This window comes from Micromys minutus (genome assembly GCF_963924665.1).
Source record: "Micromys minutus genome assembly, chromosome: 10".
Classification (NCBI taxonomy): domain Eukaryota; kingdom Metazoa; phylum Chordata; class Mammalia; order Rodentia; family Muridae; genus Micromys; species Micromys minutus.
In genome coordinates, this window is record NC_137979.1 from 13,048,364 (window position 1) to 13,075,978 (window position 27,615).

Sequence of the window (27,615 nt, forward strand, 5' to 3'; positions counted from 1 at the left end):
TCTATCTGTCTGTCTGGACAGGGTTTCACTGTGCAACAGCTCTGGCTGTCCTGGGCTCGATTTATAGACCAGGATGGCCTCGAACTCATGGTGTTGCTATGCCCCACCACACCTGGCAACATTTGCACTTTTTAAAAGATTTATTTCATGTATGTGAGTACACTGTTGCTGTCCTCAGACACACCAGAAAGGGACATCCGATCCCATTACAGATGGTTGTGAGCCACCATGTGGTTGCTGGGAATTGAACTCGGGACCTCTGGAAGAACAGTCAGTGCTTTTAACAGCTGAGCCATCTCTCCAGCCCAACATTTGCACTTTTAATATAATTTTCCTTTGTAATCAGGTAGATGTCTTTTAAAACAGTTTTTCTTGAGTCAGCCAGTCGCAGCAGAAAAAGCCCAGTACATAACCCAAGGCAACATCAGCAACTATGGTGACCCATAGATCCTCTACATTGCCTAACAAACTCTTTTTAAATTACACTGTAGCTGTCTTCAGACACACCAGAAGAGGGCATCAGATCCCATTACAGATGGTTGTGAGCCACCATGTGGTTGCTGGGGATTGAACTTGGGACCTCTGGAAGAGCAGTCAGTGCTCTTAACTGCTGAACCATCTCTCCAGCCCCTTAATGACTTCTTTTCGGTTCACAGGCTGGACCTTCGTGGGTGGATGGCTGAAATTTTCATCTCAAATTTTAATTTTCATGGATTTTAGAAGGAATGCTCCACATTTGGGTTTCAGGCAGAGTGCCATTTCCCAGTGTGGAGGCTGGCATTTGAGGTAGCGCTGTATGGCCTCATTAATGACTGAGGGACAGGCTTGTAGGAAGCAGGTGTCTTGATTTGCTTTCTAATGACCAAAGGCAACCTGGGGAGGAAAGGGTTTATTTAGTTCACATATAGAGTCACAGCCAAATGGGGGAAGCCAAGGCAAAAACTCTAGCAGGGAAGGAACCTGGAGGCAGGAGCTGGTGCAGAGGACATAAGTGCCACTGTCATGTTCCCAATTGCTTGTTCTTCCTTCTTCCAGAAGTCAGGAAAGAGCCTTCCCATAGCTGGCTCCCACATTAGTCATGAGTCAGTACAACAGGCTTGCTTACAGGACAATCTGATGGAAACATTTTCTTGAATAAGTTTCCTCTTTTCAGATGACTCTAACTTATGTCAGGCTGACATAAAACCAGCCAGCATATTGTCTAAAAAATATCATCCCGTCACAAATGAGGCAGCTGAGTCTCCATAGGTATGGAATAGGGGAGTCAGGAACTAAGCTGAGGCCAGACTTGTCTAGCTATTTCCTTGGCGCAGCCTGGTCCAGCAGTTCTTAGTCACAGAACAACCAGGAGTATTATCTGCATAGACTTTGGTCCATGGTGGCTGATGAATCTGTCATGTTCAGAAGAAAATAGTTGTATTAGCACAAAGGGGCCCAGGCACAGCTCAGGGGCAGAGCCTGCCCTGGCTTCCCTCATCAGCAAAATTACCAGCAACAGCTCAGCAGTGGAGGGCAGGCTTCTGTCTGAAAATGAACAAAGGACTGGCAGGCCTGACATGATTTGCCTATCAGACTGTCTATGATAGGGACACATATGGCAGCTGTCATAAGAGTTGTTTCCCAAGATTTCCACCCAAGGAAAATGGCACAGGTAGGGTCACCAGGGATGAAGGAATCTCAATTAAGAAAATGTCCCCATCAGACTGGCTTATGGGTGGGACTGTGATACATTTTCTTGGTTAACAACTGATGTGAAAGGGTTCAGTCTGCTGTGGGCAGTGCCAACCCTGGGCAGGTGTTTCTTGGTTGTACAAGAAAACAAAACTGAGTAATACATGGGGCGAAGCCAGTAAGCAGTTCTCCCATGGTCCCTGCCTCGCTTCCTGCTGACTTCCTTACAAGACAGACTACAAGCTGTAAAATGAAATAATCTTTCCTCCCCAAGTTGCTTTTGGTCACAGTGTACATCACAACAGCAGAAAGCAAACTAGGACAGTGGCTTTGACAAACTACTTTCAGGGAAAGCCAAACATGAATCAAAGTTGAATTTATTTCAAAGTAGAAAGGTAAAGGAAGAAGAGAGACAAGAAGGGTGAGACTTGTGTGCACACCACACAGGATGAGTGTGGGTGCACACGGGGTAGGATGAGTGTGGGAGTATAGGTACAGGATTAGAATGGCTCTCAAGGTACATCTCTAAACTGCTAAGAAATGTCCTTCCCTGCTTCTGATGCTGCCTGATGTGTTGCTTAGATGCTCACCTTAGCAGCACAGTCAATAAACAGAAGGATTAGCATGAACCCTGCAGAAGAGTGGCAGGCAAATTTACGAAGTGCTCCCTGCCCTGTCTCTTGGATTCTACTCAATGTCTGTAAATTAACCTGTGATAGGAGGGAAAAGAGAAGCTGGGATCTTTAATGAAGGCTTTATGTGGGTGCTATTCAGGCTTAAGGGAACAGACTGTCTTAGGGACTCAATGGGCTACATGACCCTGGCCCTAAATTAAGGCAAGCCTGCTTAATTAAGACACTGCCCCGAGTGTCTTTGGGGCATACACCTTGTCTCCACAGGCAATTTTGGTTTTTTTATCAGTGCTGTCTGAAGAAGTTCAACTCCATTAGCAGGGCCCACAAGCCAGATGATACTCCTCCCATCCTGCCTCAAGGTAACTGTAGCGGCACCTCAAACCACACAGTCAGCAGAGCGAGGTATAGTGGTGCATGTCCGACACTGGAGCACCTGGGAGGCTGAGGTAGGACAGGGCTTCAAGATCATATTATGTCATAAATACAAGCACAGCTGTAAGATGGGGGTGGGGGTGGACGAACAAGGGTGTGGAATAGTTAAGACTAAAATGGTGCAGACACTATGAACATTTAAAGTTAGCTAAAAGGGTTAACATTTCATTGCTATATGTATGTCCAAAATGGCTGAAATGCCATCCAGGAACCAGTGAACGCATGTCACAGCAGCACCACACACCACAGTGATACAGCAGTCCCCATCATTCGCATCAGTGCCCTGCGGGTACAAAATTCTCTCAGAGGTGAGGGAGACAGACAGACAGATGGGCAAATGTCACAGGCCATACATGGCATTGAAGACCCATGCAGAGACCAGAAGGAGGCATCTCCCTTCCCACCCCACGCAGAGACTAGAGGACTATATCTCTCCAACTCCTCAGTATCTGCCTTTTGGACACCCTGTCCCCAAAGGACACATATGCCCTAAATCTCTCACAGGCTTGGAAGTCTGCATCAGACTGTAGCATGAGCTCAAGGCCAGATAGAACCACGGCTGAAGGCTCAGTTGAGGCAGGGATGACGTGCAAACCCACTAAGTGCCTCCTGCCCAGTCTCTTGGATTATATTCAATGTCTGTAAATTAATCTGTGATAGGAGGGAAAAGCTGGGATTTTATGAGGGTGTTCTCTTCTGGAGCCAAACTTGAAATTCTCTGCATGACCTCTTCAATCCTGGGCCACCAACTGAAACTGAGGCTATACCTTCAACAACAGCCTTCTCCGGCCTCACAGTGCCACGTCTCAGCTGCACTTCATGACCCCTTCATGCCTTCAAAAACCAGTACCACCTGGGTGACTCTTACACGTTACCAAGCACAGCTGCAGCACAGGCTACAACCTTGGCTATCTCTGGAACACAGACTCTTTGTGCCCAGAAAACACTTCCCAGATTGCACCTCAGTGATACTGGTCTCTTCTTAATCACCACTGATTTCTTAGCTCCAGCTGACCAGCATCAATTGTCTATTCTTGACCCTAGAGCCAGAGCCACACGGCTGAAGCTGCCTAGTTCTGCTGCTGGCTGGTGATGGAGCATGGCCCTCTTACTCTATCACTAGCTTTCTGTTTTCCAACTCCCTCACTGCCCTGCTTGGCTGTCCTGGAACTTGTTCTGTAGATTGATCTCGAACTCAGACATCTGCTTGGCTTTATCTCCTGGGATTAAAGGCTTGTATTACCATGCTTGGACCTAAATTTAGCTGGGTGGATCTTGCCCCAAAGTTGCTTCTCCCTTAATCTGTTTATTTCCTTGAACACAGGATTTAGCTCCACTGCCCTCCCTGGTGCCCTTTTACTCTTTGAACCATACATTTTGTATTTTTTCTTTTTAAGCTTGCTATTCATTAGAACACTCTTCAGGGGCTGGAGAGATGGCTCAGTGGTTAAGAGCACTGACTCCTCTTCCAGAGGTCCTGAGTTCAATTCTTCACAACCACGTGGTGGCTCACAACCATCTCTAATGGGATCAGAGCAACATTGTACATTTATATACATAAAATAAATAAATAAACAAACAAACAAATCTAAAAAGAAAATAAAAACAAAACACTCTTCGGAAGAGTGAACTTTAGTAACAACACAACAGAACTTATACCAGGCTGTTTTGAAACTTCCTTAGCCCTAGGCAAACTCTTCGGACAATGGCAAAAACCAGCCAAAAATCTCTAGGCCATATACTAACATTCTTCTCCATTGAAACCTCTTGGGCCAGTAGGCCTACATAATTCAAATCACCCTCAGCACTTCAGTCTTCCATGTTCTTACTAGGTTGGCCCACTAAGCCCTATTTAAAGCATTCCATGGCTTCCCAAATCCAAAATCCCAAAATCCACATTTTTCCAAACAAAAGCATAGTCAGACCCACCATAACAATACCCCGCTCTTGGTACCAATTTCTGTCTTAGGGTTTCATAGCTGTGAACAGACACCATGACCTAGGCAACTCTTACAAAGGACATTTAATTGGGGCTGGCTTATAGGTTCAGAGGTTCAGTCCATTATCATGGCAGGAAACATGTCAGCATCCAGGCAGACATGGGGCTGGAAGAGCTGAGAGTTCTACATCTTGTTCCAAAGACAGACAAGACTGGCATCCCATTTGGTTAGGAGGGTTTCATTGCCCACCCCCATAGTGACACACTTCCTCCAAAAAGGCCACACCTCCTAATAGTGCCATTCCTTAGGCTAATCATATTCAAATCACCACACTGCCCTTTTAGAGGACTAGAGTTTGGTCCTAGCACCCACACTGGACGGCTTACAACCACCTGTAACTCCAGCTCAATAGACTCGGTGCCCCCTTTTGGCCTTGGTGGGTACCTGCACACACGTAGCATACATTCAGACATGCATAATGAAAAGTACTCCTATCCAGTACTTCATGGCCTTAGCATGAGGCCCTAATAGGTATGTCCCTGAACTCAGCCTCAGATGACATCCTTGATAGCCACGTAAGCTTCCACTCAACCTCCAGAGTCTCTGCCACCAGCACCCCTCCATCTGGTAACTCTACTCCCATCCTCCCTCTCTCTTCTTCCACTGTCTTGTTCCCTCCCACTGCCCTTCTTCCTCACCCACACACATTCTCTCCCCCACATTCATTCAAGGATTTCACACAGTGAACCCAGGGAACAACTGTCACCCCTCTCAACACCTGTTCTTTTGACAAGGCAGCTAACAGAAGAGACAACACTGTCTGGGTATATGTCCCCTTCCCCTCACAGACCCTTCCCAAACACAAACTGCTCTAGGTCCAGTCTGCCATCACTGGACTCAGCCCTCAGCCCCAGACAGCCTTTCCTCCCCAATCACTCACTCCCTACCCGATTTCTCTGTCTTTTCCCACTTCCTCTGGTCCTCCAGGAAAACTAATCACTTGCTATTTCCTTCAGGTTTTTTTAAGGGAACAGTTTTTTTAAGGGAATCCATAACTTGCAATTGTAAGATCAACATACAACATTCTTGGTCATGTCTCCTGTTTTGTGCTTAGAGTATGACAGTTCCCTGTCCCAGGTCAGTTATTATCCTTGTCAGCTTTGCCAGGAATGTAAAACTCTGTCATTCTCACTTTCACCAACTTTTTTTTTTTTTTTAATCAAAAAAAGAGAGAGCTTCTTAAAAATCCAAGGAGTGTCAGGAGTGGTGGTTTATGCCTTTAATTCCAGCACTCAGGCAGGTGGATCTCTGAGTTTGAGGCCAGCCTGGTCTGCTACAAGAGTGCAGAGCAGCTAGGGCTACACAGAGAAATACTGTTTTGAAAAATAAAACAAAGCAAAGACTAAGCAGCAATAAAGACCTTGGACAAAATTTCCAAACAGACAAACAAATAAATGGAAGCCTGTCATGGCAGCGCACACCTTTATTCCCAGCCCTTGGGAGGCAGAGGCAGGTGGATCTCTGAGCTTGAGGTCAGCCCTGTCTATAAAGTAAGTTCCAGGACAGCCAGGGAAAAACAAAAAAACCCTATTTCAAAACAAGACAAAATGGAGTAATGATCAATCTCAACAAATCTTGTGAACATTTTGCTAAGGGAAAGATGCTAGGCACAGCACGTATATGAGGTTTCTACTGAAGTAATCAAACAGGTAAGCCCACTGTGAGTGGTGGACCAAGGTCAGATGCTAAGTGCGGGCTGCAAACGGTGCCCACAGAGCAATGGTAGGACTATTCACTGGTGAAACCCTGCTGCCAGCCGGGCTGAGAGCTCCGGTCTAATCAAGGCTATTGCTTGGACTGAAACAACCCCAGTTGCTTCATGAACAAACCTGTAACTCAAGGAACAATTCACATTTCACTTCTCAAGTGTAGGACAAAGTTAGCATGACTCGTCTAGAAGTTTTCGAGTGCAAACAAAGAACACAGCCTCCTCTGCAAAGGTCAGTGCCCTGGATCTGTCAGCTTCAAGGGAAAAGCCACAGCAGGGAAGAACCTGGCAAGACTGCAGAGATGGGTGGGGAGAGTCCCAAGAAGAGGCCCTTTGGCCTTCTCTGGCTCCTGCTGACATCCCCAGACTGAAAACAGGAGTGGATTTTTTTTTTTTTTTTAAATTAAGGCACATGAGATTTGAGTGTCCTAGATGGAGCAGGAGTGGAAGCTTCTGTGGGAACAGGCCAGCCACTTCTCAAACAGCTGTCAGATGGCCCACGGGGATGCCCAGAGCCTGTGCTGGCGGGGTGGGAAGCACTCCCTGCTTCTCACTTGACAGGCAGTGGCCATGTCGGAGATTGGAAGGTCACTGAGGTCAGTTCTGCTTTCATGCTGACTGCCCATCTCAGTTTCCACCAGTGCGGCAGCCACAGACAAAGCAGCAGCTTCCAGCAGAGCCAGCCAGATTTTCCAGATATGTCTGGTCTTGGTACTCCTAATAAAGAAAGGCCAACTCTAAAGCCCAGTACTTCCCTAGGTTTCCAGAACAGTGGATGGCCACCTGGTCCTACTTAGTTCATTTCTGGTTAGGCAACTTCCTCCACCTGCCATCATCTGTTCTGAGGACAGAAGGGCCGAGTGTGCCCAGGCTGGTGGCAAAGGCTACACTTCCGAGGCTTCTTTACTGTAGACCCTGCATCTGAGGAACCAGCTCTTTGTCTTTTGCTTGCAGCCTCTGGTCTCTGGGCTTTTCCTCTGCCTCCTGGCCATGCTGGGGCTGCAAAACTCCCTGTAGAAGAAGACAGGAAAGATGTGCTCACAACTGATAGGATCAAGTAGCAAAGACCCCAAGTCCCGTGCCTGTCACCAAACCTTCCAGTATTTCTTGCATCTGGAGACACAAATACAAGAATCCCATGAAGTCAGCAATGGGGGCACATGCCTGCTATTCTGCTACTCAGGAGGCTGAGGCAGAAGGTTTGCAAGTTTGAGGCCAGCCTGGGCTATATACATAACCTGCCTCAAAATGTGCACCTCAGACACAAATAAATAAGTAAACAAATACAAAATAAAAATCATAGTCTGAAACTTATCTGGCTCCTTCATGACACAGGAGTCCTATGGAATCAGTGGTGGCTGAGGAGACTGAAGCTGATAGGTTCAGCCCACTGAGATGGAAAAGATCTGCTTAGCTTTGGGCTAGATAAGGTTGTTTACTGCTGTGCACTGCACTGGCCAAAACATGTGATCCAATGTCTGGGGGGCCAGTCCTTATAACATTCATTCCTGAGACACTATGGCCAAGTTATGTAGCTTTGGGCATACCTATATATCTTCACAGTCAGTGTGCCATTAGATAAAATGAGGCTGTATCAAGGACTTAGCAAGGGTGACAATCTGCAGAGGAGAAGACGGTTATTGCTACTTTGGGCCCTGTTATTGTGATAGTTATTGTGATATAGTAAAGCCCTTCACTAGCCTGAGCCTCATCTCATTTGTAAAACTGATGTGACGCAGATGAACAGTACCTGATGTAAAAAGTGTGTTTGTCACAGTGCTGGGCACAGCAACTACTCTTGAATGTGAATCCAAGACCCCATGGGTCACACCATACTAAACGATGAGGAAACACAGGCAAAGCAATGCCCTGCTGATCCCCCACTACACTGATCTGCCTTCCCTCCTCCTCTGGTCTCTGCACTGGTAGCCACCGTGAAAACCCTGTAGGGACCTGCTGCCCTGCTGCCTTACCTGGGTCCACGTTCTCATCTACCCACTGAAAGAAGCCACACTGCTGCTCTCGTGGCTTGGCACAGGTGTGGAACTGGCGTCCTTTGTTGGGTCCATCCTTCTGTACAGTCCTTGTGACAGCAGGCTGCCCACATAGGCAGGTTGTACCTCCATCGCTGTCACCACTAAGGCTGCCAAACCCATCCATGTGGCCACCAAAGCCTGATGGGAACCCCCCAGAGTTGCCTGCGGGTCTTGATGCAGAAGTGGGGGGCCCTCCTCCAGTGGGAAGGCTGCTGTCAGCCCACAGGAAGAAGTTGCAGTCACCACCACTGCACTTATAGAAGTGCCGGCCCTGGTTGGGGCCCTGCTTGCGGACAGTGAGCAGCACGGCCTCCCGGCCACAGTTGCAGGTCACAGAGTTGCTTTCAGCAGCAGCAGTGGGTGGTGTTAAGGTCTGGACCACTGCCTTTGAAGGTCCAGAATGTCTGTTAAACACAGGTTGAGACCGGCTTTGCTGACTGCTGTCCATCCTATTGAGGGCCTGGCTGGCCTGCAGGTGGCCAGAGGGCTGGCACGCTCTTGGTGGAGCTTGTGAAAATCTCAGGCTGAAGATTTCCTTCAAAGTCTCATCACATCCACCTATGCAGCCGACAAACTCCAGGGGCATAGTTGGGGGAAGGCTACCACGCTTAAACTTCAACTTCAACCTAGTGAGGCCAAGATGAGACAAGATGTTATTCTTTGCCCTGGTGCCCAGTGGTGGCACCCACAGCCTCCTCGCAATCCCCAGGAAGCCCATTCAGAACACAGAGCAGGAGCATACAGATGAACGCTCAGACTCAAATGCAGGCACCTCTGGAAAGTTCTACTGCTCTACATCCCTGGCCCCCTCAGGACTCTGGAGCTCTGGGGTAAGAATTCTTCTGGTCTACCCCCATGCTTCCACATGTGCTCCATGGAGTTTTCAAGAAACGATGGAACATGTGGTGGTTCAGAGGAGCACAGGACAGAGATGGTTGTGTTTATATCCCATCTTGCCCAAATGAAAGCAGCATCCCTGTCCTGGCTGGTCTTGTGTCAACTTGACACAAGCTGAGTCATCACAGAGAAAGGAGCCTCAGTTGAGGAAATGCCTTCATGAGATCCAGCTGTAAGGCATTTTCTCAACTAGTGATCAAGGGGGAGGGCCCAGCCCATTGTGGGCGGTGCCATCCCTGGGCTGGTAGACCTGGGTTCTATAAGAAAGCAGGCTGAGCAAGCCAGGGGAAGCAAGCCAGTAAGTAACATCCCTCCATGGCCTCTGCATCAGCTCCTGCTTCCTGACCTGCTTGGGTTCCAGTCTTGACTTCCTTTGGTGATGAACAGCAATGTGGAAGTGTAAGCTGAACAAACCCTTTTCTCCCCAGCTTGCTTTTTGGTCATAATGTTTTGTGCAGGAATAGAAACCCTGACTAAGACAATTACTTTCTTCAGTGGTGATGCATGTATCTGGTTTGGAAAGTAAGCGTTTTGTTTCATAAGTCATTTAAAAAATATGTTAGTAAGAAATGCATGTGCAGGGCTGAAGAGATGGCTCAGTGGTTAAGAGCACTGATTGCTCTTACCAAGGTCCTGAGTTCAATTCCCAGAAACCACATGGTGGCTCATAACCATCTGTAATGAGATTTGATACCCTCTTCTGGTGTGTCTGAAGACAGTGACAGTATATTTACATAAAATAAGTAAACAAAATCTTAAAAAAAGAAAGAAAGAAGGAATGTGCATGTGCCAAGTTAGGCATGATGGACCGTTTTGTCCCAGCACTCAGGAGGCAGAGGCAGCCAGGTCTCTGTGGCTTCTGCAGAGGCTGAGAACAGCATTCCCTAGAGCAGTGATCCTCAACCTTCCTAACACTGCAACCCTTTAATACAGTTCCAACCATAAAATTATCTTCATTGCTATTTCCTATCTGTAATTTTGCTATTATAATGTAAATACTTGGAGATAGAAGTTTGCCAAAGGAGTCATGACCCACAGGTTGAGAACTGCTGAGACACTCTGAATTTCAATGAGGACAGGAAAGAGTTCTGCATGCCCCCAGAGTCATCCAGCTTACCTGTACACAGGGGGTGGCTGACAAACGGAACACACACTGTTGTCCCTGCTGGCCTCCAGCACCGAGTCAGGAAACCACACAGCTGACCGACATTCTGGGAACCCTGTGCAGCTAAGGTAGAACCTGAAGAGCAAAGAGGACAGGTCAAATCCAGGAATTTAGAAGGCACACTGATTACATCCATCTGCCAGGAAGAACCTTCTTTCATTTTCTTGGTTCTCTAAGTCAGGGTCTCACTGAAGCCCTGGCTGTCCTGGAACTTGCTATACAGACTAAGTCACCCTGACCATAGAGATATATCTGCCCCTACCTCCAGAATGCTGGGATTAAAGGCCACTCAAAGCAAGTACTTCTTGGCTTACACTCGTAACACACCTAATTGGACATGCTGACACAGAATAATCAAAAGCCCTTCTTGCATGCTTCTCATGTCTCTAAAAATTCCATCTATAGATGTGTGTTGTGGCACATGCCTTTGATCTTACTTAACACTTGGAAGACAGAGGCAGGTGAATCTCTGAGTTCAAGGCCAGCCTGGTCTGTAGAGCAAGTTCTAGGACGGCAAAAGTTACGCAGAGAGACCCTATTTCAAGGGGAAAAAAAATGTAACTACTGCTGACTCTACTTAGGCCACCACCACCACCAGTGTGGTGCTTCTCCAACATATGGGGGGCTGAGGAAGAGTCAACAAATGCGAGAGCAGCCTAGGCTACATACTGAGTTTCAGGTTACCTTGAGCTACAGAGCGATGAGACCCTGTTTCAAAAACAAAACAAACAAAATACCACTGACTAAGATGAAGCTATGTATCAAGTGCCCTGTCCATACAAAGTACTGTGTTTCCTCTTGCCCCTTTAAAAATTGCCACTCTCAGCCCAGTGTGGGAATGTATATCCCAGGTACTTGGGAAGCTTAGGCAGGAAGACTTAGAGCTCAAGATTAGCTTAGGCTACATAAGCAAGACCCTGGATCAAAGACAAAGCAAACAAAACAGAAACCCATTCTGGGTTGGGAGTAGGTAGAAGAAAGCTGCCAAGTATATGAGGCCCTGGGTTCTACTCCTACACTTCAAATAAAAAAAACGAAAATAGACAACAACAAAAATCCCTGGGGCTAGAGAGATGGCTCTGTCCATGGTTAGGGACACTACTCATTCTTGCAGAGGACCCGAGTTTGCTTCCCAGCACTCAAACTGGACAGTTCACAATCAGCTGTAGCTCCAGTTCTAGGACATCAAAACCCTCTTCTGGATCCTGCAGGCATCTATGTGCTTGTGGCACACATATAGACAAGTGGGCTCACACACAAAAAACTGTTTAAAAAACAATGCCATTTTAATGTAGCTTTGTGAAGTAGATATGACCCTTAGGGAGGGAAAAATGTCTTATGTGTCTGATGCCCTTGGAAGTCAGAGACATTGGATTCCTTGGAACTAGAGTTATGGATGGGTGTGAGATACTTGTAGGTGCTGGGAACCAAACTTGGGTCCATTAGAAGAGCGTTCTTACTTTTAATGGAATATATATTCCCATAGCACTCAGCACCCAGGTGCCACCTTACTACCCTCCTAGTTCTATCATCTTGCCCAGTGTCTGTGGAGAGCAGGCCTGCTTCTAAATAGTAATGGGCATGGTCTGAGATGGCCTTTGAGAACTAGAGACCACCCCAATATAAACTGGGTGAGCACCAGGCGGGGAGCCAGCACTAACCCACCACTCTTCTTGGTCTTGAGGACCATATCTTTGTTACACTGTGGGCACTTCCGAACAGGCTCTGGCATGGCTGGGTAGATCTCTTCTTGCTGGGCCACCTCTGTCCTTTCTCCTAAGTACTGAGATAAGGCCTCATCCAACCTGAAGAAAAGCAAATACACAAACCAGTTTCATTTAAAAGGCCTTTATAGCACTCTTAGGTATCCACAATACACAGGAGACTGGAACCAGTTGGTTAGGGAGCCATAGGCCAGTGTATGAGCAGAGAGCAGAAAGGAGACAGAGCTCTCTACTCCACTGCCCCTGGCTTCTGGTTCCTGGCTCCAGGCTCCAAGTATGACAGCAGCCCTAGGCTCACACAAATAGTACACATTTAGCAATGTCTGTCTATACAATTCTGCTACAGGGTAGTCTCAAGGATTAAAAAACCCAAACTGGGGTTGGCCCAAAGGTTCAGTGGGTAAATGTGCAAGCTTGACAGCCCAAGTTGAATCGTTGGGACACTCCCCATCACACACACACCCATATGTACACTCTCATAGCACAGAAACAAAAACAAACAAAAAAACCCAATTGGCATTTCCTGCCATCCATATAAATAGCCATACAGAATACTGACCCTACACACCAAGAAGCTGCCCAGTGAACACCAGCTGGGTGTCCTAATTCCAATCCGCCACTACCTGGAGTGAGCGAGACCCCAAAGACTGAGAGCTCAGTGACCAAGAATGTTCCCCTTTCACACACTAGCTGCAAATCTCAGGATGTGGCCTGTGCTTCTGACTACAAAGGGGGCCTCCCAGGGTCTGAGTCACTGTGTGGGTCATATAACTCAGAATATCCAGACGGGAGAAATGCAAAGAACAAGGCGCACGAGCAGATTGCACGGCTGTGCTTTCCAGGTGTCTCCAGGTACTCAGCTATTTAAAAGCTTAGGACACAGTTTGTATTATGTCTTCAATCATGAGCCACTACTGGTGACCAATTTAATCTTCAGTGCCACCCTCGAGTAGCTAACATACTGTCTGCTAGCCTTATGGAGAATCCTAGCCTGAGGTTTAGCAAGTGCTTTCTATCAGCCAGGATATCACAACAGAGAGTTCAAGTGTGCTAGGAAGTCAATCTAAATATGTTTCTGTGCTAATGAGTCATAGCATCAGGGTTAGGAAACACATTTTCCATTTTTTTCCTTTTTCCATTGAGACCGGGTCTTATTTTGTAACCCAGGATATCTTTGAACACACAGCAATCTTCCTGCCTTTGACACCTAAGTGCTAGGATGATACGCAGGAACCACATCATCTTTGGCTTGAAAATGTATTATTTCTAACAAAACACATAATCTGCTACCTGCTACCCCCAAATGCTCCAGAGAATAAATGGATTCCACACTAGAACTTGGATAACTGATGTAAAGGATTGCTGCTTTCCAAGGCAGAGTAAAAAGGAGAGAGCGGCACTTTTCAAGATCAGATCCATTAGAGTCAGTTTGTCTAGAAAGGAATAAACGGAACCCAGAAACCCAGAGGGGGAAATCCAAGGGACAATGCCTGTGGAGCTAGCCCCCTCCCCAGGGGCTCTCAGTTCTGAGGGTGCTGTGGCATCCCTCCCAAGGGCTCTCAGTTCTGAGGGTGCTATATCATCCTCCCCAGGGGTTCTCAGTTCTGAGGGGTGGTGCTATATCATCCTCCCCAGGGGTTCTCAGTTCTGAGGGTGCTGTGGCATGTCTCCCCAGGGGCTCTCAGTTCTGAGGGTGCTGTAGCATGTCTCCCCAGGGGCTCTCAGTTCTGAGGGTGCTGTAGCATGTCTGGGAGCTACAAGACACCAGCACAGGGAACAGGGTCTGGCACTCACTTCTTTGCCTTCGCCACTGCTTCAATGAAAACCTGCTTGTATTTCTGCACCTGCTGCCTTAGAACCTGAAACTTATCCTTCTTGCCCTCACAGATCAGCCTGAGATCAGCTTCGAGCTCAGCACGGAGGTCAGGCTTGGACATCTCATAACCCATGGAATCATAACCTGCAAGGAAAGAGCAGTGCTGTGAGGTTCTAAATGACACAGTCGGGAACTTGGGATACTTTGGCCTCCCCACTGTTCACTGCAACTCCCTAATGCATTACCTTCCACAAGTCCCATGCCCAGGTGCCCAGGGAGAAACCGCTTGTCTGAAGTGAGTCCCACATACATCCGGGCTTTGATGGTCTCGATGTGTTCTGCATGAGTTGCATCAGTACCTAGAAACCATTTCCTTATCACCACCACCACCACCACCACCACCACCACCACCACCACCACATCCCTATCATCACCAACTGCATCTAGTACAGCCCTAGTTGGCCTTGACCATGCTCTGTAGCCAACGTTGTCCTTAAACTCTGAATCTTCCTCTACCTTCCAACTGCTAGAATTGCAGATGTTTGCCACCAACTTCATCTCATATCCCCATTATTCTGAGGTGATACAGATGGCAGCACCTCTTATGCCTGGGCAGTTTATGCAGAGATCTCTAATTCACATCTGACTTATGCTAGCAGTCTCAGAGGCCACCTTGACTTTCCTCCCTAACATCTGAGGCTCACAACTGTCAATTCCAGCCTTACAACTCCCCATTTAAATACTTATTTCCCATGTCAGACTATACTGAGTGGCCCACTGGAGACCCTGTAACATCTAAAGGTCTTCAATTTTGCTTCGTCCACCTCTATTCAAGAGCTGTGGCCCAGGGAGCTTTTAAGTGCAGCTGCAGTGCTAGGGAGATACAAACTGAAAATCAGAATGAAGGCTACCCTCTCCTGGCTGATGTTTAATTCTGAGCATGGGTATGTGCATGAGTCTAGGTGCCCGTGAAGGGGCATCAGATCTCTAGGAACTGAAGTTACATACAGGTAGCCATGAGCCATCTAACATGGGAGCAAGAAACTCAAGTCCTTTGCAAGAGGAGGAAGCTCTCTTAACTGCTAAGCCATCTCTCCTGGCCTGGAACAGAACTTTTTATTATTTTTGAGGCAGGGTCTTGCTATATATCAAGGATAACCTTGAACTCTTGGTCTTCTTGCCTTCATGCCCTCCTAAGTGCTGGGATTATATGCCTGTGTCACCATATTAGCTAGGTTCCCAGGCCTTTTAAATTTTATATTGAGACAAGGACTTCCTCAGCAGCCAGTCTGGCCCTAAAACTTTTAACCTTCCTGCCTCAGCTCTTATTTGGTCTTAATCAAAATGAACAACCAATCCAAAGCCCATAAGGTGCCCTTCAACTGAGTCTTGAGTTTAATAAGCACCTGTATCATTACACACATGGAACAGTGCTGAGTTCTTCAGGTCCCCTAGGCTAAGTGTTAAGAGTGCTTGCCTAGTTTGCACAAGTTCTACCTCTAGCACTGTAGAAGCAAATGTAAGAAGCATGTAAGCCATGGAGTTATCTGGACTGGATATTAATAGTGTACGTATTTTGTGACCTTAGGTGAGGTCTTAACCTTTGCAGTCTGACTACCATATTTTTTCTTTCATTTGTGAGTCGGGATTTGGAATGGAATTAAAGGGCTTCATGTATGAATGGCAAGTGCTCTGCCACTGAAATACACTCGGGCCCTTCCCTGAAAGGACAGAATAGCAATAGGGATATAATGCCTTCCCTGCCAGGAGGTTATGCCTGGCCTACAACACGCCCCAGAGATATGAGATCCCCACAGAAGATACTTACCGATACCATGTTTCTCCATGAGGGCAATGAGGTCAGCTTCGGTAAGCAGTTGGGGTGGGCTAGTCTCCCCATCCACCATTTCCACAGTGCTGGGCTGAAAGCGGAAGCCTTGCTCATAGACAGGGAGGAGCTACAGGGGAGCACGTGTGGAGTTCAGATCATTTGTCCTCACACTCAGTTCAGCCCTACTCCATCAGGAGTCACAGGCTGGAGCACAAGTGCTGCCCCATCCCTAGTGGGACACCCCCTTATCACCTTGTCACTCCAGTGTTCATACGGATAGACATCTAGATAGTTCCGGGCCAGGATTATGAGGCCGTGGGCTACGAAGCGCTCCTGGGCAATGTCAATCTCCACAGTAGTCTCTTGCCCTTGAGCATCCTGAGAGCAGCAAGCCAGGAAATGGCGAACGATGAACTCGTACAGTCGCCGATCATCTCCCTGAAGAAAAGGAGGTGACACTCCTTTCACAACAGTATGTTTCAAGGAGCACAGTACCAATGGAGTTTCAACTTGATTTACGCCACTGTGAGCCACAAGTCTGCACAGAATAGGAACTATGGCTCCTCAAACTCTGCAACAATGTGAGTGTAAGAGTCCTTGGGAAGCTACTCTTGTTGCCTTAAAAAAAAAAAGTGTCTCATTATGGCGCTCTACTCAAACTCAAAAATTTGCCTGCCTCTGCTTCCTGGGTGTCAGGATTAAGGGAGTATCACAATGCAACATTCACAACTCTGACCGGGGAGAGTGAGGTAGAAGTACAAGAAATTAGCAAGATACTTTCTAAATACTGACGGATGACATTGGACGAAAGCTTTAGGCTACCTTCATACGTGCACGAGCAGTGATTTGTTGGGGGTAATAGTCCATCAGTCAGGAAAACAAGGACTTAGTGAGGCTCATCCTGTTAAAAAGTTCATGAGCCATTCATCTACATATCTAGCAGTCTCCCTTTTATGGATTCTTTTACCCACTTTATTACACCAGCCCAAATGTTGGCATTTATAAACAGAAAAGACATAGCATAAGTACAGAGCTTTCTGTGTAGACCTCCAGTTACATCCTTGTACTCTGACCTCTGCACACGCATGTCCACAATGAATAAAATATAATAAAAATAACTAAGGTCAGGCCTGGTGGCATACAGTTTTAATCCTAGCAGACACAGGCAGATCTCTGAGTTTGAGGCCAGCCTCATCTACACAATAAAATTTTGTCTTAGCACAAAGGTTGGCAAAAATTTAAAAATAAAAACAGATTAGCTGAAGGCTTCCTCCACTGCCCTCTTGAAATAAAAGACATTTGGTATCACCGTTCCCAAACACCAGAGCCGACCGAGCCAGGTCAGGGTTCACTGCTTATCCTGCATCTGCCCTGTGCTCCAGCAGGGATCACACTCAGAGGAACCAACCTGCAAGCTGCTGGTGTATTTGGTGGGGTGAATGGGAGGGTGAGCTTGATCAGATTTGCTCCCATTTCGTGGAGTGGGGCCACCTCGTTCAAGAATGTTCTGAGCAAAAGCCCCCCATTGTGGATCCAGGGTCTGCTGTTCCACCAACGTAACCAGGTCTAAGTCTTTGGGGAAGATGTTTGTTTCTGTCCGGGGGTAGCTGATGTACCTAAGAGAAAGGTACCAAAAGGACATTGTTAGGCGTTTTCATTGTTTTGTAACCACTGAAAGTTGTAGTTGTCCAACTGACACTCCAATGTAACTGGAAAGCACTTAAGCTGAGACAGGGTAGTTGGAGATAGGGTCCTCAAGGGGTGAAAAGCACCAGGATTTCCTGCTAGGATATTCTGGGAACCTAGACAAGAAAGCAAGAGCATGTTGTAAGATAAAGGGCCAAGATTCAGCAAGTTCCTTTTGGCTCAGGGCACACCATTGGCTCCTTATAGCAGCAATCTGACAGAACATCTGTGTACCACCAGAATGACTGTGCTTTCAGAAGTCAGCATTGGAACCCCTGGAACTGGAGTTAGGGATGGTTATGAGGCACTATTGGGTGCTAAGAACTGAATCTAGGTCCTCTGCAAGAGTAGCACATGCTTTTAACCTCTGAGACATCTCTCCAGCCCCTCTATAACTTTTCTTAAAGCAGATAAAGAATAGTGTCACCCCAGTGTCAGAAAGTTGGCTCAGAGCACTGGCTGTTCTTTCTAGAGGACCTGGGTTTGATTCCCAGCACCAACAAGGAAGCTCACAATTGTCTGTAATTCCAATTCCAAGGAATCCAACACCTCTGGCCTCCTGTAGTGTGCATACCTACTGTGTGCAAAGCCCTGGATTAAGTTCCTAGTGTGGAGGGCAGGGGAAGGAGTGATTTCAGATTGCTCTGTGCGCTCTTATATTTACCCTTGTGTATAGAGCTTTTCCGCAATCCTCATGGTTTCTTTGGCATTTATTCTCAATTTTCGAGACGCCAGTTTCTCTAGCTCCTGTCAACAGAGACAGAAGGATGAAACTTCTCGTGAGTCAGAGCACAACACAAGCACCTAATTTACTTCCAGGCAGCTCTGGTCCTGTCACCTCAGCTATACCATCATGTCAAGGGGGACAGAGCAGGGGAAGGTCTGCTAAGTGGATCTCAACTAATGGGGCTGTTGTTTAAAATATACTTTTAATCAAAATAAACAAACCAAAACCAACCAAAACAAGAAAACAAATAAGATCACAAAGGTGATTGAAAGGCAGAGACAAGAAGATCTTTGTGATCTAGTGAAGATCTCTAGAATCTAGGTTAGCCTCATCCATGTGAGTTCCAGACCAACCAGGGGTGCATAGCAAAATCCTGTCTCAAAACTACAGAAACATATATAAAAATTTTCTCCTGGTTAGAGACACAGCATTATACAGTCCAGGCTGTCCTTAAATTCATGATTCTCCTGCCTCTACATTCCAAATGTTACAATCACCAGTACCAATCGCTCTAGCTTCCTAAGGAAGCCAGTGAGTGGTTCTTCAAGATAATGTGCAGCTGGTACTTGTCCAAGAAGTTAGCTGGTTCACAGTACCAAGCTGAGATAGTCTATTTTTTCTAGACAAGAGCTTTATATACAGCCAAGCTAGCCTCAAATTCTGGTATTAGCTTCTTGATAACTAGGATCACAGACCTGTCCTACCAACTTAACTGTAACAAGTAGTTTGACAAGAGAATGATGCTAAAATCTGAGAACCACCCTTAGAGAACATGACTCAACTCTCAAACGTTTCCCCTAGACACTGGAAACACCCTTCGAGGCTGTTCTTGTCTACACAACCTGCAAAGGCTGAACATGGTGGTACATGATTTGAACCCCACACTTAGGAAGCAGAGGAAGGTAAATCTCTGAGTTGAGGCTAGGCTGGTCTACAGTAGTAAGTTTCAGGACAGCCAGGACTACATAGAAACCCTGTCTCAAAAAATGTACCCCTCAAAAATAAAAACTTAGAAAAGGACTAAGAAGACATCAAGATTCTCTGATTATGCAATTATGGTGTTATTGAACACCCATGTTCCTCTTTTGTTTTCAGAACCTGATATAATCCTGTATTTAGAGGCTGAGCTAGGGAGCTGGAGAGGTGGCTCAGCAGTTAAGGGGTACTGGCTGCTCTTCCAGAGGTCCTAAGTTCAATTCCCAGCAACCACATGGTAGTTCCACAACCATCTGTAATGGAATCTGATGCCCTCTTCTGGTGTGTCTGAAAACAAACAATGTACTCATATATATTAAATAAATAAGTCATTAAAAAAAAAAAAAAAAAAAGAGGCTGAGCAAACTCAGACCTCCCTGGTGCTTCTCTTCATGGCTTTAAAATTTTTTTCTCAATACATAATTTCTCTATATAGCCTTGGTTCTCAATCTGTAGACCAGGCTGGCCTTGACTCATAGAAATCCGCCTTGCCTCCCAAGTGCATCACCAATGTGTAGCCTCAAGATGGGCAATATCCCTTCCACTGGGCCATAGCCCATGAAGAACTGTAGCCCCAACAATAGGAAGCAACTGTTCCTCAGTGCCTGGAACAATCTATCTGGAACATACCACAGTGTCCAAAGCTTGAGGCCTCCACTTGCTCTTTGGCTTAGACCTGACCTCTACCACCGTTGCCATGGGATCCTACAAAGGAAAGAACACAAACCTCACATTAGCTAAGAGTATACTACCTTAAGTCCCCTTGCTATCTGGCCCAGGGAAACATCCCATTCAATGTCATGAATTCTGTGTGTGGATTACAGTGTGGATGCCGTCACTGGTAAAAGTATGTATTTCAGAGAGGAATCCCAGCTACCCACTTCTAAAATTTCTGATTTATCTAAAAGCTCTACTTAAAAAACTTGTTTTGTTTGTTTAAAGACTTGGTTCTATGTAGCCTATGGTAGACTCAAATTTACCAGGAATTGAGGTGATGCTCCCACGTCTACCTCCAAGTGCATGCACCATTATGCCCAGCTTTCTTTGCTATTAGATCAGGGTCTACTACTGCTTCACAAATCAAGTCATGCAGTCTCTCCCTTAGGATGAAGACCTGTCAGCTCCTGTGGTAAGTGAGTGCTCAGGCCTCAGGCTGGGAGTAGTGGGGAGCAATCTCAGATACCCCAGGACCACCTTTGAATAAAGACTTCACCTACCAGTGGCCAGGCTAGATTAAGTGCTGTGGATAACTGCTCTGACCAAAACACAAACAAAACAAAACCTAACCTGTAAGACACACAGACAGACAGACAGACAGACACACATACACAATTTTTTTTCTTCCACCATCTGTTTCCCAGAGATTTTATTCAGGTTTTCAGACTTGGCAGTAGGCACTGAGCCACTTTGCAGGTCCTAGGAGTGTACATTCTAAGCCAACAAGCAAGCACAGTTCAACAGGAAATAGGGCAGGATGACCTCTGCCAACAGGAAAGAGTTGCTAGGGAGTGTGAAAAATGCTTCCTAGACCACTACTCTCAAAAAACTCCTTACCTCCATACACAACTGATAAAGGACAAGACAAGCTGTGTGGTTAAAGAGTCGGTATCTTTTCCAGTTGAACTCTACGGTCCCATCTTTGTGGTCATGAGTTACTATAAACAAACAGAGGTTATTTCAGGGAAGCCATGGCAGATGAAAAATGGAGTATTACAGTGAAAAACCAAAGGGTTATTGTCTGGGGCCTGGGCACATAAGGGCCCTTCCAGTACCCTGCATAGGTGAAAGGCAGCAAGGCGGAACGATAGCCATGCCTTTACTTAAGCTCTGCAGTCCTCTTGTCCTTCTGGGCCATGCAGATTCTAGAGCAGAAACCTTGGGCTTTACCTTTAATTTTGTGGAAGACTTCCGGCACAAAAGCCTGTATGGCCTTGAACCTTTCCACCACAAAGCCCAGAGTTGGGAACTGGCAGCTGCCATAGCTGATGAGCTGCTCTGCCAGCACCTCAGGGAAAATCCTCTGGAGCCGCAGGGTCTGGAACCTTGTGAAGGCAGCTCCTGGAAAAGGAGGGTGGAGGAAGGCAGGGAAGAGAACCAATAAACCATAAAGTTATGTTGACTCCATAACTTAACACCAAGGTGCCTTAGGTGCCCAGCAGCCCCACGTGGCTCCTCACCGATCCTCAGATCCAGCTCCTGCCTCACGTCCACTGCATCACTCACTCTCTGGTCAGGCTTAGTCAGGCTTTCACAGGCTGCCCTGACAGCGTGTGGTGTGATCTCAGAGAAGCGGGCTCTCAGCACCTGTAGATTGGGCTTTACTGCAGAAGAGACAGAAACACAGATGCTAAACTTAATCATAACTGCATCTTGGCACAAAAGCAAACCACCACAACATCCAGACAAACCAGTACAAGAAGCTGGTTTGCCTTTCACCTGTTAGTTAAAACTAATGGAATACAAATAGCAAACAGGAAGGGTATTATGACCTTTAATCTAAGCCTTGTCAGAAATAACTGTAGGATCTGTTCTCCTAACTGGGCCGCCTTGTCTGGCAGGTGGATCTTTAAGTTTCAAGCTAGCCTGGTCTACAGAGTGAGTTCTAGGATAGCCAAGGATACGAAGAGAACTCTGTCTCAAAAACAAACAAATAAAAATGATTATTACTGTTTTTAATTATGTGTATATGTACGTCTATGTGTGGTTCTGTGAATGGTTCAGGAGAACTGTATATGGAGAAACTTGACCTTAGTCCACTTAATGACGCTGTGGTTGCTGAAATAGGAATGGCCCCCGTAGGCTCATGTATTTGAATGCTTGGTCCATAGAAAATGTGTGACCTATAAGGAGGTGTGGCCTTGTAGGAGGAAGTGTGTCACTGAAGAGAAGGGCTTTGAGATCTCCTATGCTCAAGCTAGGCTTAGTGTGGCAGTCTTCCCTTCTGCTGCCTGAGGATCAAAGTATAGAACTCTCAGCTTCTTATCCAGCACCATGTCTGCTTGCATACCGCCACGTTCATGACAATAATGGACTAAACCTGTTAAACTGTAAGCCAGTCCCAATTAAATGTTTTTCATGCTGTCTCTTCACAGCAATAAAACCCTAAGACGGGTCCCCACCCCAACAAGCAGAAAAGCTCAGTAACAGACTCACCAGCCTTGCATACATGGATGATCTCAAACCCGATGTTTTCACCTTCTCTGTCACAGTCCGTCCAGATCACCAATGCCTGACAATGCCGTGTCTCTCGTTCCAGAGTCCTCTGCAGTTACAGGGGAAGCACAGTGAGCACAGAATGAAGGGAAATTACTCGGTTCCTTTACACGAAGGGATCCGACTTAAGAGGCTGGAGAAAGCTCAGTGGCTGCTCTTCCTGAGGACCACGTGGCAGCTCACAAGCATCTGTAACTCCAGTTCTAGGGGATCCGACACCCTCTTGTGACCCCTAGTTAGGCAACACAGCCCAGGTCTGCAATCCCAGCATTTGGGAGGTTGAGGTAGATTGCTGTTTCAGGCCAGCTTGGGCTACAGAGTAAAACCTGCTTCAAAACTGAAACACAACCAAAAAACTCAAAACCAAGAACAAAACAACAAGAGTCCATCAGCAAATCTGACTGAGGACCATAGCTGTCTTAAAGCATTCAAATTTTTGGGGGTCGGGGGAAGCAGAAAACTGTTCATGGTGCAGTGTCTGGTATAATCCTCCAGAACTGTGTGTGCATAGAAGATTGGAGGGTTCACACAACTTTGTCAACATGGAGAAATGCAGAACTCAGCTCTAAAACCCTTCCAGCATCAGTGGTTCTGATCATGTTCGAGTCACTTAGTAAATTCCTCCTGTTCCCTTCCCTAGGAAGGGCCTCATGAAGCTCAGGCTGGCCCTGTACTCACTACCTAGCTGACAGTCTTCATCTCTGCTCCATCTCAGCCTCAGTGCTGAGACTACAGGTGTGTGCTACCACACCTGGTTTACAGAGGCTGAAGATCAACCCAGGGCCTCATGCATACTAGGAACACACTCTACAAACCTAGCTCATCCCCAGGCTTGCTCCCTGAGTTTTAGTCTAATAAGCTTTCCCACTCAGCAGAACTAAGTGCCTGAACTGGTCATTTACCCTTCCACTTTTATTTTTTATAATAATTATTATTGTGTGTGGGAGGGCATGTGGATGCCACAGGACTTCACAAACTCAATTTTGTCCTTCTACCTTAAAAAATACTTAAAAATTTTAAATTATGTGTATACGTGCACATATGCGTATATATGTGTGGGGCATGTGCATTTGAATGTAGCTACTTGAAGGGGCCAGAAGTATAGGATTCCCTAGAGCTAGAGTTATAGGAGGTTGTGGGCTCTCTGATGTGTGTGCTAAGAACTGAAGAGAAGTTCACTCAAAGAGGAGAATGTGTTCTTAACCCAGTGTTTCATTTTTTTCCCAATGTATTTTTCATTTGTGTATATGTGTGTGTTTCCATGTGAGTATATACCACAGGTGTGTGGGTGCCTTCAGAGGCTAGAAGAGGATGCTGGAGCCCCAAAGGTGAAGTTACAGGAACTTGAGAGCTGCCCATCTGAGTGCTAGGAACTGAACTTGGGTCCTTTGGAAGAACAGAAAACTTTTTAGCACTGAGCCAGCTCAAACCCTCTTTCCACATCTACGCTGGTTCCTGGCAGTGAACACAGGTCACCAGGCCTTTGCTATCCTGACGGTTTTCTTTGTTGAGACAAGGTCTCACTGTGTAGTCCTGATCTGCCTACAACTTTCGATGTAGACCTGGCTGGTCTCAAACTGAGAGATCTGCTGGCTTTCCCTTTCCCTTGCAACGTTTTCTAAGACAAGAATTTGCTAAGTAGTCCTCATTGGCCTTGACCATGGATATGAGTCCATACTGCTCCACCTTACTTTGAAGCTCCTGTAGTTTACCTAAGGGTGAGACGGGAGCTAGAATGAACAATTTAGTAATATTTATTCCTTAAGTTTTACTTTTAAAGGCTTCATTTACTTCTTTGGGTACTTAATTTAGACTGGAACTTGGTGTCTTAGCACTTGAAAGTTCAAAAAGCATATCTGGTACAAGGTGAGGTCATCCTGGGTTACAGGGCAAAATCCTATCTTTAAAACAGAACACTTCATTTATGTAATAGGTGGAACACTTTAAAGGCATGATACTATTTGGGCATGGTGGTGTATACCTTTAATCCAGCAGCAGCAAGTGAAAAAGTTCAAGGTTAGTCTGCTCTACCTAGTTAGTGTATTCCAGACTAGGCAAGTTTACACAGTGAGACTCTGTCTCAAACAAATAAACAAATAATCAATTAATTATATATACTGAGGTTGGTGGAATTTCCAATGTATTAAAAGATAAAAGTCACTCAGTCCAGTGATTTCTGGTTGTTTCAATCTCGGGGTCCCATATCATCCAAAGACCTTACCTTGATGTCTATAAAATTTTCTGGGCAATACTTTTCAATTTCTGCTTCAAAGAGGACAAGAGGATTGCAGCTCTGCCTAGAAGAGAAACAAGAACACAAAGCCTTTATGAGCGCAGACAAAGAGCCCTGTGCACTAACAACGTATGCATGACTACAGCAGGCTCACAAGTGGCCCTCCCACAGGAAATGGCCTAGAAAAGCTGGGAACAGATGCTGCTCAGAAGGCTGAAGCAGAAGAGTCACTAGACCAGGAATTAAAAGCCAGTCTGCGCAGAGTTAACAGACCATGACTCAAAACCAAACCAAACCAACAACAAAAACCCAGCAGCAAAAAAAGCTGAGGATGGTACCACGTGCCAGATAGCAACATGGACAGATGAGTCAGAAAGACCATGTCTCAAAAGAGAAAGAAAAGGAGGAAAACTGGCCAGAGGATTAAGAGCTATGACTTTCCACATAGCGCACTGTCCACTCTCCTAAGCAGATCAATAGGAGATGCAGAGAAGAAACTCTGGAATCCATTTAGGCACATCTGCAATAGAATAAATACAATCCAGATTGCACTGAAAAGAGTATATTTAAGGAAACACCTCAAAGTGATTGTTATTCTAAAGGTAGGATAAAAACTTACAGCAGGCCCTATAACCTTAGGTAATTCTATTATTACAAATTAGTACTTACAAATTATTATAAATGGCATGGTAAGAACAACATGCTTCAACATCCCTGTAATATTTGTCACAATTTATTTCCTTACTAATCATACTGACCATTTCCGAAACTGCATCTGGAAGTCATGGGCCAGCAAATGTCCAGAGACTGAAGTCATTATCATAGTAACGTTCTGAATGACAACAAAACCAAAGTTAGTCTTTCTGCAGTTGAAAAAAGAGCAGTGAACAGAGCTAAGAGCAGACACAGCTGATGCAGAAGACAGAACTAACTGTAACTCCACAAAACCAAAACCATGTTGATATGACTACTACTCATACTCTCTCTTCCCTCCCTCCCTCCCCCTTCTCCCCTCCGTATTTATTTAAGGTTTGTCACTCTATGGCCTTGAACTCACAGAGATCTGCCTGCCTCTGCATCCCAAGTGCTGGGATTAAAGTGGCATACCACTAGCCACCAACACCCAGCCACACTACCATTTTTTATTAAAACAAAACAAAAAAACCCAAAACCCTAGGTGGGGTCAAGGTTCAGAGGATATAGCTCTAGGTCGTTTTCTGAATTAGTGATTAATGGGGGAGGTCGCAGCCCATTATGGGTAGTCCCAACCAATGGCTGGTGGTCTCGGATTTTAAAAGAAAGCAGGCCACTAAGGAAGCAGTAAGTTGTATTCCTCTATGGTCTTTGTATCAACTCAGGTCTCTAGGTTCCTGCTCTCCTTGAGTGACGGCCCTGACTTCCTTTGAGGATAAACTGAGATACGGAGCTAATCAAAATAAACACTTTCCTCCCCAAGTTGCTTTAGTCATGGTGTTTCATCACATCAATAGTAACCCTCACTAAGATACCTGGCTAGGTTTCAAGTTAAAGAAAACCCTCCTGCCTCAGCTTCCCAAATGCTTGGATTATCATAGCTAGCCACCACGCCTGTCTGATATGTCAGCTCTATGACAGAAACACTTTAGCACTTACCTGGCCATATAGATGATAGTCAAATTCATAAATCTTGTTGAATTTAGAAAGGCCTTCTTTCTGCAAAGCACAAGAAAATATGTAAAAAATTCAAATCATATTTAAAAACAAATGACTCCCCAACATGAAGACTGAGCAATACCCAGAGAAAGGGAGAAGGGAATATTAAAAAAGCAACAAGCCAGATGCAACGTTGACACTCTAGCATTCAAGACACTAAAAGTAATGTAGGCTTTGAAGCTTGCCTAGGCCACAGAGACCAACTTCAAACAAACAAACAAACAAAAATAGAGTTTCCTAAACAAGATTAAACAGATCAGGCTGTAGCTCAACAGATGACTGTTTGCCTAGAAAGCACAAAGCCGTAGGTTCAATCTCCAGTAACACAGCATAGAAAACTAAGTCAGTTGTGTGTGGTGGTACATGGGCGGGAGAGGCAGGAGGATCTCTGAGTCGAGGCCAGCCTGGTCTACAGAGTGGTTTCATAAGGATGGGAGGAAAAATGCCTTGGGAAAATAAAGCGAAAGTTATACTTAAAAAAAAAAAAAAAAGATGAATTAGTCAGGAGAGACAGCTCAGTGGTTAGTTAAGAGTACTGGCTACTCTTCTGAAGGACATGGGTTCAATTCCCAGCACCTACACAGAGGCTCACAAAAGTCTGTAACTCCATACCAATGGGATCTGATGCCTTCTGGCTTCCACCTCTGTAAGATTCAGCCCATTTCTAAACACACTCACTTAGGGCTGACCCTTATGAGGGTACCCTAAGGAAGATCCCCATCCTTCACTTTAAAAATGACTCTTGTGCTTCTTGTCTGCTTCAGGCAATACTTCTCCACACTCACCAACTCCTGACTACGTTTGTTCTTGTCTTTGTGCTCACCAAGATTTGAGATTTCAAACCTATATTTAGTTATAGTATTTGCAAATATTTCAAAAAATTTTTATTTACAAAATTATGGTCAATTTATTTAAATTTTCTTTATGGGTTTTGTTTTATGTATTTAAGTGTTTTGCCTGTATGTGTATCTGTGTACCACAAGTATGCAGTGTTCATGGAAGCCAAGGAGGGCATCTAATCTCACGGAATTGGAATTACAGGTGGAGCTGCCATTCGGGTGCTGGACACCAAACCTGGGTCCTCTACAAGAGCAGCCAGTGCTCTCAACAGCTGAGTCATCTCTTCAGCCCCATCTTTTACATTTTGCACCCCCCCCACACACACACACTTTCT

The 27,615-nt window shown here is 45.8% G+C and overlaps 1 protein-coding gene across 1 annotated transcript in view; it reads right to left on the reverse strand.

Annotated features, from left to right (window-relative positions):
- Positions 1-6,110: 6,110 nt before the first annotated feature.
- Positions 6,111-27,615, reverse strand: part of TOP3A (DNA topoisomerase III alpha) — a 32,313-nt gene continuing 10,808 nt past the window's right edge. Inside the window, exons 2-19 of the mRNA XM_080922215.1 lie at positions 26,382-26,441; positions 25,508-25,581; positions 24,738-24,813; positions 22,457-22,565; positions 21,481-21,624; positions 21,191-21,361; positions 20,858-20,958; positions 19,934-20,008; positions 18,266-18,348; positions 17,324-17,531; positions 16,168-16,353; positions 15,913-16,042; positions 14,330-14,443; positions 14,063-14,228; positions 12,206-12,349; positions 10,497-10,619; positions 8,420-9,108; positions 6,111-7,457 (exon numbers count right to left, since the gene is read on the reverse strand). Of these exons, the coding sequence (XP_080778341.1) occupies positions 7,279-7,457; positions 8,420-9,108; positions 10,497-10,619; positions 12,206-12,349; positions 14,063-14,228; positions 14,330-14,443; positions 15,913-16,042; positions 16,168-16,353; positions 17,324-17,531; positions 18,266-18,348; positions 19,934-20,008; positions 20,858-20,958; positions 21,191-21,361; positions 21,481-21,624; positions 22,457-22,565; positions 24,738-24,813; positions 25,508-25,581; positions 26,382-26,441 (2,832 nt within the window). The 3' untranslated portion in view covers positions 6,111-7,278. The remainder of the gene's footprint in view (positions 7,458-8,419; positions 9,109-10,496; positions 10,620-12,205; positions 12,350-14,062; positions 14,229-14,329; positions 14,444-15,912; positions 16,043-16,167; positions 16,354-17,323; positions 17,532-18,265; positions 18,349-19,933; positions 20,009-20,857; positions 20,959-21,190; positions 21,362-21,480; positions 21,625-22,456; positions 22,566-24,737; positions 24,814-25,507; positions 25,582-26,381; positions 26,442-27,615) is intronic.